General features: G+C 51.1%; 1 protein-coding gene across 5 annotated transcripts in view; it reads left to right on the top strand.

Moving 5' to 3' along the window:
* The window catches only part of LOC122384111 (alpha-1,3-mannosyl-glycoprotein 2-beta-N-acetylglucosaminyltransferase-like), a 32,064-nt gene that overhangs the window by 12,741 nt on the left and 3,442 nt on the right, over positions 1-15,881 (top strand). For 3 of the 5 annotated variants that reach the window (XM_043371139.1, XM_043371136.1, XM_043371137.1), the window contains exons 4-5: positions 14,981-15,228; positions 15,455-15,698. In XM_043371139.1, coding sequence (XP_043227074.1) covers positions 14,981-15,228; positions 15,455-15,698 — 492 coding nt within the window. The remainder of the gene's footprint in view (positions 1-14,980; positions 15,229-15,454; positions 15,699-15,881) is intronic. The other 2 variants (XM_043371140.1, XM_043371138.1) reach the window with 1 other exon arrangement.

Genomic DNA, 15,881 nt, shown 5'->3' with positions numbered 1-15,881 from the left:
TTTGGGGTGACGTCCTTGAGGCTCGCTTTGGCGGAGCTTAATGACGTCCCATGGCGACCGAAACTGGTCTGATGACCTGGGCATTCCAGCCCAATCAGGAGCCGGACGGCAGGGGGAGGGGGGGGGGGGGTCCAACTGACCCCCTCCCCACACGCTAGACGCAACAGAACGCCGCACACGGGCGAGGGATATGATAGGTGTACGGATCAGGCTCATTCGAAAGCCCGACCCATCGGTATCACAAGCGGCGGCCGCCGCCGCGACGGGACAGTGACGACCTGCAGTTGTGCAGTTACATTCCGACTTAGCGTTGGAAACGGTCTAACATGAGCCTTCTTGCTGATACGTGCCCTGGGGAAAGACCGCAGTCGACACAGCCAGTCGGGAACCACCGCGGCACGTCAGCGTGACACTCACCATATCAATCCGCCTAGCGCTCAAAGCCAGCCGAAATCGGGGCGCCCGGGGCACCCGGCTAGCCGACATACAATGCATCTCTGCACGGCGGCGTGACCCTGACTGGGGCGGTCTATTCTGCGCACACACCCAGTCTGGAATCCATCACTGCACCGCAGAGTGACACTGACTATTTCGATCTACCCGACGCACATATCCAGCCAAATGTATCTCCCTCCCCCCCCCCACCACCCCCACCCTCCGTTATGACCGGCCCCTCCCCAGAACCCAGCCGCCGCTGGAGACCGCTCCCAACGCCCCATCTCCCCTCCCTGGGCCTCGGCACGGCCGACCTGTTTGTCTTAGCGCGCAGCTGCGTGCCCTCAAACTCTCCCTCTCTGCTCTCCCACCCTCCGCTATCGTCCCGACCGGTCGTAAGCTCCAATATTTGCTCAGCCGCGACCACACCTCGCTGACGGCGCCTCGTCTTTATCACCTCGGCGTATGCCGTCTAGTGGTGTTAGTTTCAGAAAATGTATGTCCAATGTCCGTCCAATTCCAATGCTTACGTCGATTTCCGTCCAAAATGTTTAAGCCAGCCATTTGTCCAAAGATGTCCGAAACCTACGCAATAGTTTACACTTAACACTGTTATCTATTTTTTTTTTAATGTATTTGTAGCAGCTTTAATGTGTTAATCATCTCAAAGGCTGAATTTTCTATTCGCCAATCAGTGTTAACCACGATTGCTTTATAAAAATGCTGAGGTGTAGCAATGATTGTCCAAAGTTGTCCAAAGCCTGCGTCATTGTCTAACCGAATTCCGAATTGGACATTTGGACAAAATCGGAATTCCACAGATTCAAGCTACGATTGACACCACTAAATTGCCGTCTCACCCAATGCCGCCGCGCCCCGATGGAGGCCACTAGATACCCGCCCCTCTCCTACACGTGCCCGCCTGTTCTGGATCAGTTCGCACCATTACCTGCCGGGTAGAACTCGCGAGTTACGTCACGTGTCAGGTCATACCCGTCGTCGGGCCAGATATGGCTCGACGGGGACCACAGTTGCCAGGTCCTCCTGGTCACACGGCATGTACGGATCAGGTCACACCCGTCGGCCGTGGCCATGACACGACGGGTACCACAGTTGCCAGGTCCTCCTGTGCACACGGCATATACGGATCAGGTCACACCCGTCGGCCGGGGCCATGGCACGACGGGGACCACATTTGCCAGGTCATCCTGTTCACACGGAATGTACGGATCAGGTCACACCCGTCGGCCGTGGCCATGACACGACGGGGACCACAGCTGCCAGGTCATCCTATTCACACGGCATGTACGGATCAGGTCACACCCGTCGGCCGTGGCCATGACACGACGGGGACCACAGTTGCCAGGTCCTCCTGTGCACACGGCATATACGGATCAGGTCACACCCGTCGGCCGTGGCCATGACACGGCGGGGACCACAGTTGCCAGGTCATCCTGTTCACACGGCATGTACGGATCAGGTCACACCCGTCGGCCGTGGCCATGACACGACTGGGACCACAGTTGCCAGGTCATCCTGTTCACACGGCATGTACGGATCAGGTCACACCCGTCGGCCGTGGCCATGACACGACGGGGACCACAGTTGCCAGGTCCTCCTGTGCACACGGCATATACGGATCAGGTCACACCCGTCGGCCGTGGCCATGGCACGACGGGGACCACAGTTGCCAGATCATCCTGTTCGCACGGCATGTACGGATCAGGTCACACCCGTCGGCCGTGGCCATGACACGACGGGGACCACAGTTGCCAGGTCCTCCTGTGCACACGGCATATACGGATCAGGTCACACCCGTCGGCCGTGGCCATGACACGACGGGGACCACAGTTGCCAGGTCCTCCTGTTCACACGGCATGTACGGATCAGGTCACACCCGTCGGCCGTGGCCATGACACGACGGGGACCACAGTTGCCAGGTCCTCCTGTGCACACGGCATGTACGGATTAGGTCACACCCGTCGGCCGTGGCCATGACACGACGGGGACCACAGTTGCCAGGTCCTCCTGTTCACACGGCATGTACGGATCAGGTCACACCCGTCGGCCGTGGCCATGACACGACGGGGACCACAGAGTGCCAGGTCCTCCTGTGCACACGGCTTATACGGAGCAGGTCACACCCGTCGGCCGTGGCCATGACACGACGGGGACCACAGTTGCCAGGTCCTCCTGTTCACACGGCATGTACGGATCAGGTCACACCCGTCGGCCGTGGCCATGACACGACGGGGACCACAGTTGCCAGGTCATCCTATTCACACGGCATGTACGGATCAGGTCACACCCGTCGGCCGTGGCCATGACACGACGGGGACCACAGTTGCCAGGTCCTCCTGTGCACACGGCATATACGGATCAGGTCACACCCGTCGGCCGTGGCCATGACACGACGGGGACCATAATTGCCAGGTCATCTTGTTCACACGGCATGTACGGATCAGGTCACACCCGTCGGCCGTGGCCATGACACGACGGGGACCACAGTTGCCAGGTCCTTCTGTGCACACGGCATATACGGATCAGGTCCCACCCGTCGGCCGTGGCCATGGCACGACGGGGACCACAGATGCTGGCCTCTCTATGCGCACGGTGTCGTGGTCAGCTAGATAACCGCCCCTCTCCGTCACGCCCACTTCTATAGCGCCCGTCGAACGGTCCCACCCCCCCCCCCCCCTATCCCGTCTCCTCGTGGCCGTTCTACCTAGATTCTTCCCCCCCCCCTCGCAGCCTATCGCTCGCCCACCTGTCATCCTGCGTCCGTCTCCTGTCGCTCCGTTGATGTTGTCCTGTTATTCCGTACACCAAACCGAGCACTTATATCGCGTTCGTCGCGCGCGCCGCGCGAGAAACACTCCGCGCACCCCTCGTGCACCGCGGCTCGGCTCACACTGCGCGTGTTATCGGCCGACCACGGCGGGCCGCCGCGGTTCTGTTTGTTCTTCTCCACCCTTCTCGTTATCGCCCCCCCCCCCTCCCCTTCCCCCTTCCCTGGACCCCACTGGCTCAGTGTCGCGTCGTGTCACCTCGGCCCGCTAATCACGATTCAACGTCCCGTTAATGCTTGATTATGCCCGACTGCCTCGACGATGTACGTTTATGACGTCCTGAAATTTTAATGATGACCATCGACCAAATATTTCTTGAGGCTCGGCAGTGAAATGAATTATTTCTAGTTCGTGGTGATCCTATACGTTTCATTCTTAATTGCCGCAGCGGTGTGCTATTAAACATATAGTCAGGGGAAGGAGGCCCAATTTTGGGCCGAATAACGCAAAATTGGGTAGAGCTTAGCAAAGGGTGGTTTCTGGGGCAAAAATGACCGCTGAACCCGAATCTGACCGGTGCGCACCTCTAACTAATGTTGCACCACTTCCAGAGCACGTGCAACTGCGTGGTTCATCTTTTTTGGAGAATGGTACCTTTTTAATGAATTGCAGTGTAACGTTGTTGATATTTGAGATATTGTTTTGAGATTTTGTCCCTGTGCTAAAAACACATGGCGTAATTGGAAGCTGAAGTTTTGCAATGTTCGGGCAGCCGATGACGTCACCGTGACGTCATTTACCTATAAATGAGTTGAAAAAGTCGTCTTGTCCTTAACCCGCGAGTTGCTGGGGGGGGGCGTTAAACGCCCCCACTTTTTTCGCCGGGCCATAGCATAAAAACGGCGCGCCGCAGGCGCGCCAAATTTTGGGTACCTGTAGGGAATTGATTGAAGTTTATTGTGACAAAGTTTCAAAAAAATCGGTCGGAAAATTTTTGAGATATCGAGGTTTTAGTGACGTCATGATTTCTGAGTTTTCGACCAAAAACGGCATAAGTTCAAAAAATTATATAAAATCACAGAATAGACATACAGACATGCCGTAAACGCCATTAGACTGCAAATACCATGATCAATCAAATGGCTATCTTCGATTATTGATTATCGTTCCGCATTTTCCATAATCTTGAACTGAATCTTGGCAATTTTTCGTGAATTCTTCACGACCATGATACATGCATTTCTTAAATTGAACTTTTTGAGCCAAACACGTACAGATATGATAAAATGAATGTCACCATCGTGTTCTACGCCTCAAATTACCTATAAAACATGTGTCACAGGCTGCGAATATCAGTTTTGATTTTCGGGTATATGTGCCTGCCCGGTTGACCTGACCTTGACCCTAACCTATGCTTGACTGACCCCTACATGGAGCTGACACTCTTTTAGGCCTTATATGATGGATTGTGCACCGTTTTGACAGAGTTTATGACGAGAGGTGCCCATTGGGAAGTCCTGAAGTCCATGCTACTGAAAGCCCGATTTCAGGTGTTTGACCTGACCTTGACCCGACCTGTGACCTCAAAATTCAACTTTTAAGTACTCATCTGAAGCGTCTCGTCGCGCTCTTTCGTTTGCCGCCTCGTGCGTTTCGCTGCGCCTATTGGTTCTCGAGTTATCGGCTGGGGGCGTTTAACGCCCCCCCCAGCAAACGGTGGGTGGCGAAATACCCCAGCAACTGCCGGGTTAAAGCATTTAACTTTATTCCCGTCGTATGCAAATCAGAGAAGGGAAAATAATCAAACATGATCTATAACAATTCTGAGTCGGATCATGCTAAAATCGTTTTCGCAGAGGTACATGTGAGTCACGTTGAGAACGTGACAGCCCAAGTCACCACCTGACAGATTTGGTCAAACTGGATGAAGTAGTACAGCATATTGATAAATCACGTGAAACATGATCAAGATTACTTTACTTATAAGGTTAGTTCACTAAAGAATTTTTGCCGCCCAGGTGACGTCACATAATATGGTAGCGATTTGGTAGCCGTTTGCAAATACATAAATGACTTGCGTGAGACATTTATAATGCAAGTTATTGTTTAAGGCCGTATAGGCCGTATATAGGGTATTGTTTGTGGATTTTGCTTTAAAATAGCAGAGCTGGGCATTGCGCAAGAGCTGAGCATTTCCGCAACTCCGCAACTCCGCAACTTGCGGACTACCCTCTTGGTAGCGGAGTTACGGATCGGCTACCGAGCCCAAAAAAGGTGCGGAGTTGCGAGTTGCGGAAGCGAAAAATTCTAAAGCGCAACCGCTACCGGGGCCGCCACCGCCGGTGGGGGCGCCACTGCACCCTTTGCACTGCACTGCACACTGCACGTGTTTCCAGGCTAGTTTTTGAAGCTGATTTGGAATTTAATAACCGTTTGAACGTTAGCAAAGTAGTTTTAGTGCCTTCGTAACATGTTACAATCTTTCAGTGGTGGTTGACACTACTGGATAGCCGGTAGATCAGCGCCCCGAAAAAACATAACAGCTTCACTTTACGAAGTTCTAGCAGGTCCAATGTTCCCGACTTTTGGGTCAATGACCTGGCCTGGAAGGTCAACCAATGACCTAGGACCTTAAAATTGGGTATCATCGGCTTCCTCTCGTCACGGGCAACACGCTCGTTTTTTCCGCGAAGCTCTAGCTCGATCAGGGGCCAAACGGCAAGGGGGGGGGGGTCCAACCGATCCCCCCCCACCCTACACATTAGAAGCTGGCAAACGCCGCACACATGCGAGGGTTAACCCTCGCCCGTATAGGGGGGGGGGGTCGAACGGACCCCCCTCCGTTTTTCGCGAATAACTCGCGTAAAAAGCGGCCGATCGCGGACGAAACTTTCCGTACCCTCGCGTTAATCAATTTTACACCTACCCTGAAATTTTCATGACCCTGACCCTAATGACCTTTGACCTGTGACCTACTTTTCGAGACCATGTTTGGCCGGAATCGCGATTCGGTGCATGTCGGCTCGCATTAGCCGCGCGTTTGCAGTCTTTTCGTGGTTTTAAGCGTTCAAACATGGGATATGATGTTGCTCCCATGCATAAGGGTGGGTGTCAAGGTCACCGGAAGGTCAGGTCAGGTCACTGACCTTTGATGACCTCGGCTCACTTTTTCGAGTTTTACATGTTTCTAGGCCAGTTTTTGGAGCTGAATTCGAATTTAGCAACCATATGAACATTTACGAAGTAGTTTTGGTGCCTTCGTAACATGTTACGAAGCTGTCTGAGGCGGTTGCCACCTACTACGAATACCCTTACTGGTTGACCTGACCTGACCTGACCCGACCTGGCCTAAATGCATGAAACATCATCTGTGATCAAAACTAACATGATATTCGTGAGCAGCACCCCGAAAAACCCCATAGCAGCCACGCTTTACAACTTTCTAACAGGGCCCGATTTTCCCGACTTTTGGGTCATTGAGCTGACCTGGAAGGTCAACCGATGACCTAGGACCTTAAAATTGGGTATCATCGGCTTCCTCTCGTCACGGGCAACACGCTCGTTTTTTCCGCGAAGCTCTAGCTCGATCAGGGGCGAAACGGCAAGGGGGTCCAACGGACCACCACCCCCCCCCCCCCCTTATACGTTCGCGGCTGGAAAAACACCAATACGGGCGAGGGTTAAGTCGACTGGTGTCGCAATGACCTGCGCATTGAGCATTAGAGGTCACGTGACGTCATCAGAGGTCACCAACAGTCAGGTCACCAACAGAGGTCAACCAAAGGTAGTACAAAGGTACCTGTCCAAAGGTACCTGTCAGACATAACACTGCGCTTCAGGACTAAAACTGATAAAACATAGGAACCTAATGTCCTAATAGAGGTTGGTAGCGGAGTTGCGGAGTTGCGGAGTTGCGAGTTGCGGTTTTACTATCTGCAAAATAGTTTCGGAGTTGCGATTGCGCTTTGGGTACCTCAGGTTGCGGAAGGTAGCGGTAGCGGTTTCCAATTTTCGGTAGCGATGCCCACCTCTGTAAAATAGGTAGTGATAATGGGCAAATTTGCGATTTTAGATCGGACTATTGAGGATTCAGACGACTCTAGCTTTATTTATCAGATCGCTTATAATATCACCAGGTTTTCTGTCATTATTTTCCCTTATAGTGTCTGTTCATCAGAGGTTGGTTTGTATCGCACAATGAAATTGAAATGCTGATGAGTGATTAAATTTTTATTCAGCTATGAATATTTTTACATTTTGGGTTGAGCATGGCCATCAGATATGCAATAATTAGCCCTCATAACAATGCTGCATTGGCTATATTGACAAAGTGATGGTCTGAGCAATGTACACCAATTGCCTCTTTAACAGTTTTTGACATGTTTCAAATTGTAAAATCTAGTAAAATCATGCATTAGAAAAAATGTGGTAGTCGTTAAGCAAGCCCCACACTTGTTTTTCCAACCAGGAAGAGGCGCTCTACCCAGAGATGCCTGCTAATCAAGTCAAACCAAACCAAACCTAACCAAACCTGGCCTAACCCTACCTTCAACCTACAATCTTAAACCTACAACCTAAAACCTACCACCTTAACCTACCCACCACACTAAATCCACACTGCACCAAGCCATTAGCCAAATCCGCTCCGCACCATGCCAAATCCGCACCAGCCGAATAAGCCCACACCAACAAGATCTTGTCTAAGTTACCATATATGCAGATTGGCTGCTCCAGTACACATTCATTATTCATGGTTTCCATATGACGTTCAATATATCTTTCGCTGGATTATATGAAATTGAAATAGCTGTGCAAAATGTGCCAGACCATGTTTCTAAGTGACTTTAATGATTTAGAAGTTAGAACTTCAAACTCACTGGTCTTCTTATGTAAGGAACTGTGGGCAGCATGGGCACAGTCTAATGTAGCTAATGAACGTGCAGTTCAGCTTCAGCCTTACATTAAGGTTTCCTGAGTGTGCAATATGCATTCAAAAATAGATGTTTGGAGTGGACGAAGAAGGTGATGGTTTTTTGTGCTGAAAATGTTTAGTGTTGTATTCATATTTCAGCATAGTTCTTCAACTCAATTACTTGACCCGTCCCGGTCACCATTATCTCAAGAGCACTGCTCAACAAAATGAAAATGATTTTTATGGGTGCTATTAAAGTACGAACATTAAATATCATCAGCTCACCAATATTCTTCTGAATCATGTGATGTTTTGTATCTCTAAATGATTTCCATTTCATAAAAGAACATACTCCACCCTTGTAACATTTATTGTACATGCCACCTTGGAAATACATTCATAATGATTCATGTCACTGTAGCACTTGTGCTTGCTCATTTGCGCCTTGCGGCAGCACAACAGTTGCTCACAATGTTCTATGTTAAGGTATTAACTAGTGATGTCAATTACAGAAAATCGGAATACCGATACCAAACCAAATACCAACCAAAACCGTGGGGAAATACCGAAACCGAACCAACTTTGAAAGATGAAGAAAATACCAATTTTTTTTACAAATTTCTTAGCCTGTTATACATTAGTAAGGGTTCATAATACCAACAAAATACCAAACACATTAGGATTGAAATACCAAATACCAAGTTGGTATCGGTTTGGTATCGGTATACCAAAAAGTTGGTATCCCAATGACATCTCTAGTATTAACCACAAATTATAATAGTAGACAATACTCTACTTAATTAACTAGGTACTTATTGGATGAGAGAAATGTAAAAAATGGACTCAACAAGACCAGTCAACCAGGTCCCTTGCTTTGGTGATCTGTTGATTGTTCTCGTATCAAGTGAACTTCAACATTTTATGATTTTACACATTATCAATATTCACTAGAAATAAATATTTGTGCTAAAAAGACCAATACTGGCATGTTTTCTTCTCTTGAAAGGCATAACACAGCCTTTTTCACACTTCGGCCCATTATCTTGTATTCAAAGTGGCTCAGATACGAGTCTTCAGTTCCTTTGGTAGTGCAGTATGAGGCATACCAAGTTCCAGTGGTATTTTTGAAGCATACTATAGATCACTCGCCAAAACAATGCACCTCATAGAAGTCTTGCTATTGTTAAGTGAATGTTTGCCATTCGATTTGGCCAAAAGCATAATAAATTTGCATATTATTGATAGAAAATGGCGTTAGTATCTAACTTTTGCAAAAGCGGCGCAAGACGCATTTGGTAGCACTATTTTTTTCCTTCACGAGAAAAAACTTCATCGAAATTTGCAGGCCTCATCTAAAAGGCAAAATTAATGCTTGGTTCATTCGAATTCGACCTATTGAGGCCCGGTTTTGGAAAAATCAAGCCTTACTGAGTCAAATGGTATGCTTTTTATAATATTTTAGCCCTCAACTTGGGCGTCAGCCCAGCTCAAAACTCGGCCTCATTTGTATGGATCGTTATGGGGTGAAGGGATTTTTGCCGCCCACGTGACGTCACGGTAAAGGAATTCTGAGGCTCGTGAACGGGGGCTGAAACATGATATTTTTATCTCATTTTTACCGTGTTCTGGCGCTGCGACGGCATTTAAATAAAAATGCTGTTGGCGTTGAATTGACTAAATATCGTTCCTTTGGTCTCATTTATAGTTCAAATTGTATATTTTTTTATTTATTTCAAGTAAATATCAATTCCTATGAATAACGGAAAGTCAGCGTGGGTTCAGCCTAGTCGTTGCGCGCGTTTGGCAAGCGATAAAAAATGATCCAGAATTGTGCGTGTCATGAAGACTGGGAAAGAAAATAAACAGCTGTGGTTTATCAAAAAGGGCAAAAATCACCTTTGTAAGAAAGTGAAATATCTTGGATATTTGAGGAAAACAATCTAAGATCGAAGCGAGACCACACGATAGACGATGCAGGAACAAAACAGTACCTACAAAATTGATCTGACAACCGAATGCCTCCTCGTAAACCTGTTTTGCGTGAAGTGTATTTTCTTGGGACTATATTGCAAGTGAAAATTCATTCGTATCAAAGGAGCATGGATTCGTGATTACCCTAAAAAGTTGAAGCTTGGCGACACCTTCAACATGCATGCGGCTCGACACTATCAGATGCTCTTGGTGCACACATGGAACCGTTGCAGACAGAGCTGCAGATTGATGATGACTGGCACGACGAGCTGAATATGGAGCTCTCCCGACTCGCCCGTCTGAGTCCAAAAGAGATTGAATGGTACCAGCATGCGGCTGCAGGAGAAGGGAGAGCCGGAGCTGGCAGTACGGGCCAAGGAGCTGGCAGGCCGGGAGTATGGACGCCTGACGCGACTCCCTCCGGACGATCCCGCTCGGAAGCTCATTGATAAGACACCGCCACCTAGACTGCAGTACAGAGCCCACCTCCATTGGATGCGGAAGAAACAGGAAGCCCAGGAGGTGGGAGTGCCGGCGCCGTCGCCGCCAGATGAGGACATTGCTGTCCTCCAGCATCGACCCTGTTTCCGACGAGTGGGGAAGTGGGTGTGCGAGGAAGCTGGACTGGGTGGAGTGCCCGTAGCCCCACTAACACTGCACCAGGGAGAACCGCCGTGGAAGCAGTACAACACCAACGTCCACTTCGGCTTGAAGCTTCCGAAACCTACCAAGAGGACTGACCCACCAGAATTACGGAAAGCTGCAACCCTGGAGGCCCTGGCCGTTTACCCAAATCCAGACCTCACAAACTGGTCTGATGGCTCTGCCCTAGACGGTACCAAGAAAGGCGGCGGAGTAGCCCTCCTCGAACTGCACCGTGAGGGGCGCAAGATCGAATGCACCGTACCGGCAGAAGTCGTATGCAGCAGCATGCAGGCGGAGCTAGCGGCGATGGCGGAGGCGTTAAAATGTTTCCTGGGACAGCCGGAGCCATCCCTCGCTGCCATTCGGTCTGTCCTGCTCTGCTCGGACTCCCTGTCCGGCCTCCAAGTGCTCAGCCGATGCCCGGCAGCGCAGGAATCGGCCCTGACACGGCATCTGGGCTCTCCTGCACTCTGCCGCGGCCGGGGGCAGAGCTATCAGTCTCCAGTGGATCCCGGGCCACGCGGGGTCGAGGGTAATGAAGAAGCGGAGCGCCTAGCAAACATCGCGGTGACAGCGTCGGATCTCAGTTGACCTGGCCTGTGCGCGCATCGCCATCAGACACTGAACCGGCCTGCTCACCCTCGATCGCTCCAAGCACCACCCACATCTGGAGAACACCCCTGGCCACGACGACCTCGACCGATGGGGACAGACCACTGTCTCGCAGATCCGCAGCGGCTGCTCACCCCTGGTCCGGGCCACACTCTTCAGGATTGACCTGGCCACCAGCTCTCTCTGCGGACAGTGCGGCGAAGAGGACACGGTCGCGCACCTGCTATGCGAGTGCTAACCTCTGCTCCAGCACCCACGCAGAGCTGTTCGCCCTGAGGGCGGCGCTGGAGCGGGTTCGGGATGAGCCGTCCCCTGCCCCGCTGGTGGCGTGCTTTGACTCGCGAGCCGCCCTGAGCCTCCTCAGCGCGGGAGCGGCCGCCCAGACCACCACTATCGGCGCGGCGATCTGGAGGACGCTGCTGGACATTGCCGAGCGCCGGCAGGTGACTCTGCAGTGGGCCCCTGCTCACTGCGGGCTGGCGGAGAACGAGTGCGCTGACGCCCTGGCCAAGCAAGCGGCTACCCTGCCCCAGGACGCCGTGCCCTCGGACGCTCGGTCCCTGACACGGGCAGTTTATCGGACGGCCACACGTCAGTGGCGCGAAAACTGGCCCGATTCCTTTTTTAAGTCTATCTTCGGGAGCACCCTGCCGCTCCCTATCCCCGAAGAGGATCGAGAGGCCGCCATCTCGGTGCACCAGTTGAGGGCGGGCCACTGGGGCCGCTCGCTCCAATACCTGCACCGGATCGGCCGCCACCCCTCCGTGGCATGCCTGCAGTGCCCCGATAAGCGATGCCCCACGGCGCTCTGCGCCCCACGGCGCTCTGCGCCCCACGGCGCTCTGCGCCGTGTGCCGGGAAGAGGCGGACGTGCCGGAGCACGTGTTGCTCCGCTGCCCGGCCCTCGCTGGCGCCCGCCTGCGGCTAACTGGCAGCATTCACGTCGACCCGTCGCGGCTGCGGGACGCCGACCTGGTGGCTGCCTTGGAGGCCGGCTACCTTCGTCATAGGGAGCCTCTCGGCGATGGTCCTCCGTAAGGAGGTCCCAGGGTAAAGAACAACAACAACAGAACAACCAGTCGCCCTGCTCCGTCAACCTGGCCGGCGACTTCACGTACCTATGTACCGGCTGGTTGGCGTCGTACAACTTAACGGCGGTGCCAAGCACTCGGGATACTAGCTATGTGCGTATGCCGTGTACTGTACACTGTACAGAATGGGACGGAACATATTGTATCATTACGACGAGACGCGTCCGCTGGATGGACGAGGCAGACGTCCTGGGCGAAGGCCACCGGCCAGGGTGCAGAGTCGCCGTGCCGGCGGCTGGCAGCCGAACGCCTCCTGATAATAGCCGTGCTACATTATGTGTGTTCCCCTGTGCGTGTGTGTGTGTGTATATTTACAGAAGAGAAAAATACAAATAAACTAAAACTACGCTTGTTAAGCACACATCTAATTCTAAAATCTCGCAAGCATACTCATTCCTTACGAATGCTTTGCGGCGCCAATACATTTATGAACGACTTCTATACCTACCTTTGAATTTTGTCATGTGACGTCCTGAAAACGTCATCAGCAATTTTTCAGCTATAGCTTTTGATCAAACCACATAAGAACAATTAAAGCATTTTCCATGTGATTATCTTGATAATCCAAAGCGATTGGTAGAGTACATGACCATTTCCAGTCAGGTCATAACCTTCACTAGCGTGATAATCGACCTGAGCTCATGAACTGCGGTAAAATATAATATTAACCAATCGAAGCCAATTTGCATACTATTCGATGCGTCTCGGTGAGAGAATCACAACGATGGTAAAATGGACGAAATGCAAGCATTGTATCAAAAGTTATTGCACAAAAACTATTTGGGGTAAAAACGCACACTCCGCGAATTTCGCCCCCTGTAGGCCAAAATGGTACCTCCATCCAGACGATTTTTACTTTTTGCAACGGGGAGATATTTTCTGAGCATGATCAATGCATTTTAAACCCGTCAATGAGCGTATCCTGTAAATAAAGTTAAATGTTTTGTTGTCACACCTCATTTTCCCGTCAGTTTACGAATAAATGACGTCACAGTGACGTCATAAATTGTCTGCGATATGTGTTAACAAGGATTTTCATTTATGCAATGAATTTTGACTATAACATTTAAGTTTTGGAACACAACACAACTACACTACTAATTTTATTTTAAAAAGTCGTGACAATGTTGTCACTGCCTCGTTGAAAGTAAAACATCACTGCTACCTATGAGTATCGAACACAGTGGGACTAGGGAAAGTTCCGTGGGTGTTGGCTATCCTGCAATGTTGAGCTGAATTTGATGCTATAAACTTGTGATCACATGCATGCGTGGGACGTAACGGATGATTATGATTTTTGTCGACCCGAAACCAATATCCTGTTGGTAAATTTATATATCAAATGGCAATCGCCTACATACTTGTCTGTAGGTTGTGTTATCGTTATTCGTAAATCGTTTTCGTTTTTATCGTTCATTACCATGCTGCCGTTGGGCAGCGGCTTTAGTCAGATAGTCCCCGACCGTCAGTTTCTCCGCTACAGGGTTGGCCACTTCCACAGCTGTCTGTGTTCGCCGCTCTGGTGACTATCGGCCCTTCCCAGCCACCGCCATACCGCAGTGGCGCCTGATGGTAGCACTACTCCCAGCTGGCCCATCCCTATTCCCTACCCTACACCCTCAGTCCCTCCCCTCCTGCCCCTCCCGCCCTCAGTGGCACACACAGAAGTGGAGCCCGCCGACCGCCGACCATCCCCCGCGGCCGACCGCCACCTGTGACCGCGGACCGAACAGGTGTCGCGAAACGACCCCGCCCCTGCTCTCAGTCACCCTGAGACATGCTGAGGCCCTCCCGGCGCCCCGCCGAGTCCTGCAGGATCCCGCTGGGTCCCATGGTGCTCCAACCTGTGTGTTCTGGTGTGCTCTGATATATTCATGAACATGACTATGTTGTCCGGGACGTTGTATTCACCGTGAAACAATCTAGGTTTTATGAGCGGCCAGTAATAACTTGTTTGTGGCGTCGTTAATGGTGCAGTATTAACGCCGTTGTGTGGGCCGCATTCACCCAACAGTGCATGTCGTATAATTTTGTGATGCATGTCGTTTCGTCTATAGCGCATATTGGCGTATTACCTCTGTGTACGCTTCCGTTGTGTGTGTTTCTATGATGACACAACCGGGACCGGCGTAATCGGGCACGCTGCCTGACTACCTATTTATCAGTAAACAACATACAAAGCAGCAAAGACGGATCACGTTCACTAAGACATCATGTTTGCAGACTGGCGTAGCCTTGCGATGGCGAGTGATGCGGGATGAAATTGCTAAACGTTAGCTTCAAATAATCGACATTTCAACATGACCTAATATGGACTACAATTACTGATGCTTGCAGAATTACGTTGAAAAGACTATTCTTTTTACGCTTCTATGTTAAAATGTGATTATTCTGCTCATCATTCATAACATATTAAATCAGCATATACAGCACAATTTCACCATTTCCCTCTGCATTTGATTATCTTTTCCCTCACTCACCAACCACCGCGGCCTCTTCCCTCTAACCCCGTCCCCCTCCCTCAGCAGTAGCCGCTGCAGCGCCGGCCGGCTTAGTTGCGCCGGCCGCCGGCGGCGGCGCCACGGTCGCCGCGCCGGTGATCGCCGTCCTGGTGTTCGCGTGTAACCGAGTGACGGTGTCGCGCCACCTGGACCAGGTGTTACGCTACCGACCCGATCCGGCGCGCTTCCCGGTGATCGTGTCCCAGGACTGCGGCGACCGACCCACCGCCGAGGTCATAGCCGGGTACGGCAGCGCCGTCAAACACATCCAGGTTAGTTGCAGGGGGCGGCGGCGGGCTCGGCTTCAGGATCTACAGGGCTGGGCTAATCTTAGATCAAACTTTTGACTAGCTGTGTAAGATTGAAATCTTGTATTCTGACAACATAGATTAATGATTGATTGGTAACTCATTGAGTACCCAAGCTTATTTAAAGTCGGGCAGGCCCAATATTTCGCCCATTCGCCCTATCTTGACCGCTCACCCCCTTTTCCCACAGCAACCAGACCAGAGCGACATAGTTCTGCCGGCCAAAGAGAAGAAGTTCAAGGGCTACTTCAAGATCGCGCGTCACTACCGCTGGGCGCTGAGCCAGGCGTTCGATACGTTCAACCACTCGACGGTGCTGATCCTGGAGGATGACCTGGACATCGCGCCCGACATCTTCGACTACTTCACCAGCACGTACCCGCTGCTGCGGGACGACCCGACTCTGTGGTGTGTCTCCGCCTGGAATGATAACGGTGAGTTCCTGGGGGCGCAGGCACTGACGTGTCTGCGCCTTCGATTGGTATGGACCATAGAATAAATGAGATAAATGACAAATGAGATATGAATTAGCAAAAATGAGACATGTATGTCATGCAGTCGAGACAACTAAAATGTTACGAACCTATCTAGGTTCATAACAACGTGACATCCGTTCA

Source organism: Amphibalanus amphitrite, unplaced genomic scaffold, assembly GCF_019059575.1.
Source record: "Amphibalanus amphitrite isolate SeventyFive unplaced genomic scaffold, NRLGWU_Aamphi_draft 000181F_arrow, whole genome shotgun sequence".
Classification (NCBI taxonomy): domain Eukaryota; kingdom Metazoa; phylum Arthropoda; class Thecostraca; order Balanomorpha; family Balanidae; genus Amphibalanus; species Amphibalanus amphitrite.
The sequence above is the reverse complement of the archived record's forward strand: the minus strand, read 5'-3'. Positions and strand labels throughout refer to the sequence as shown.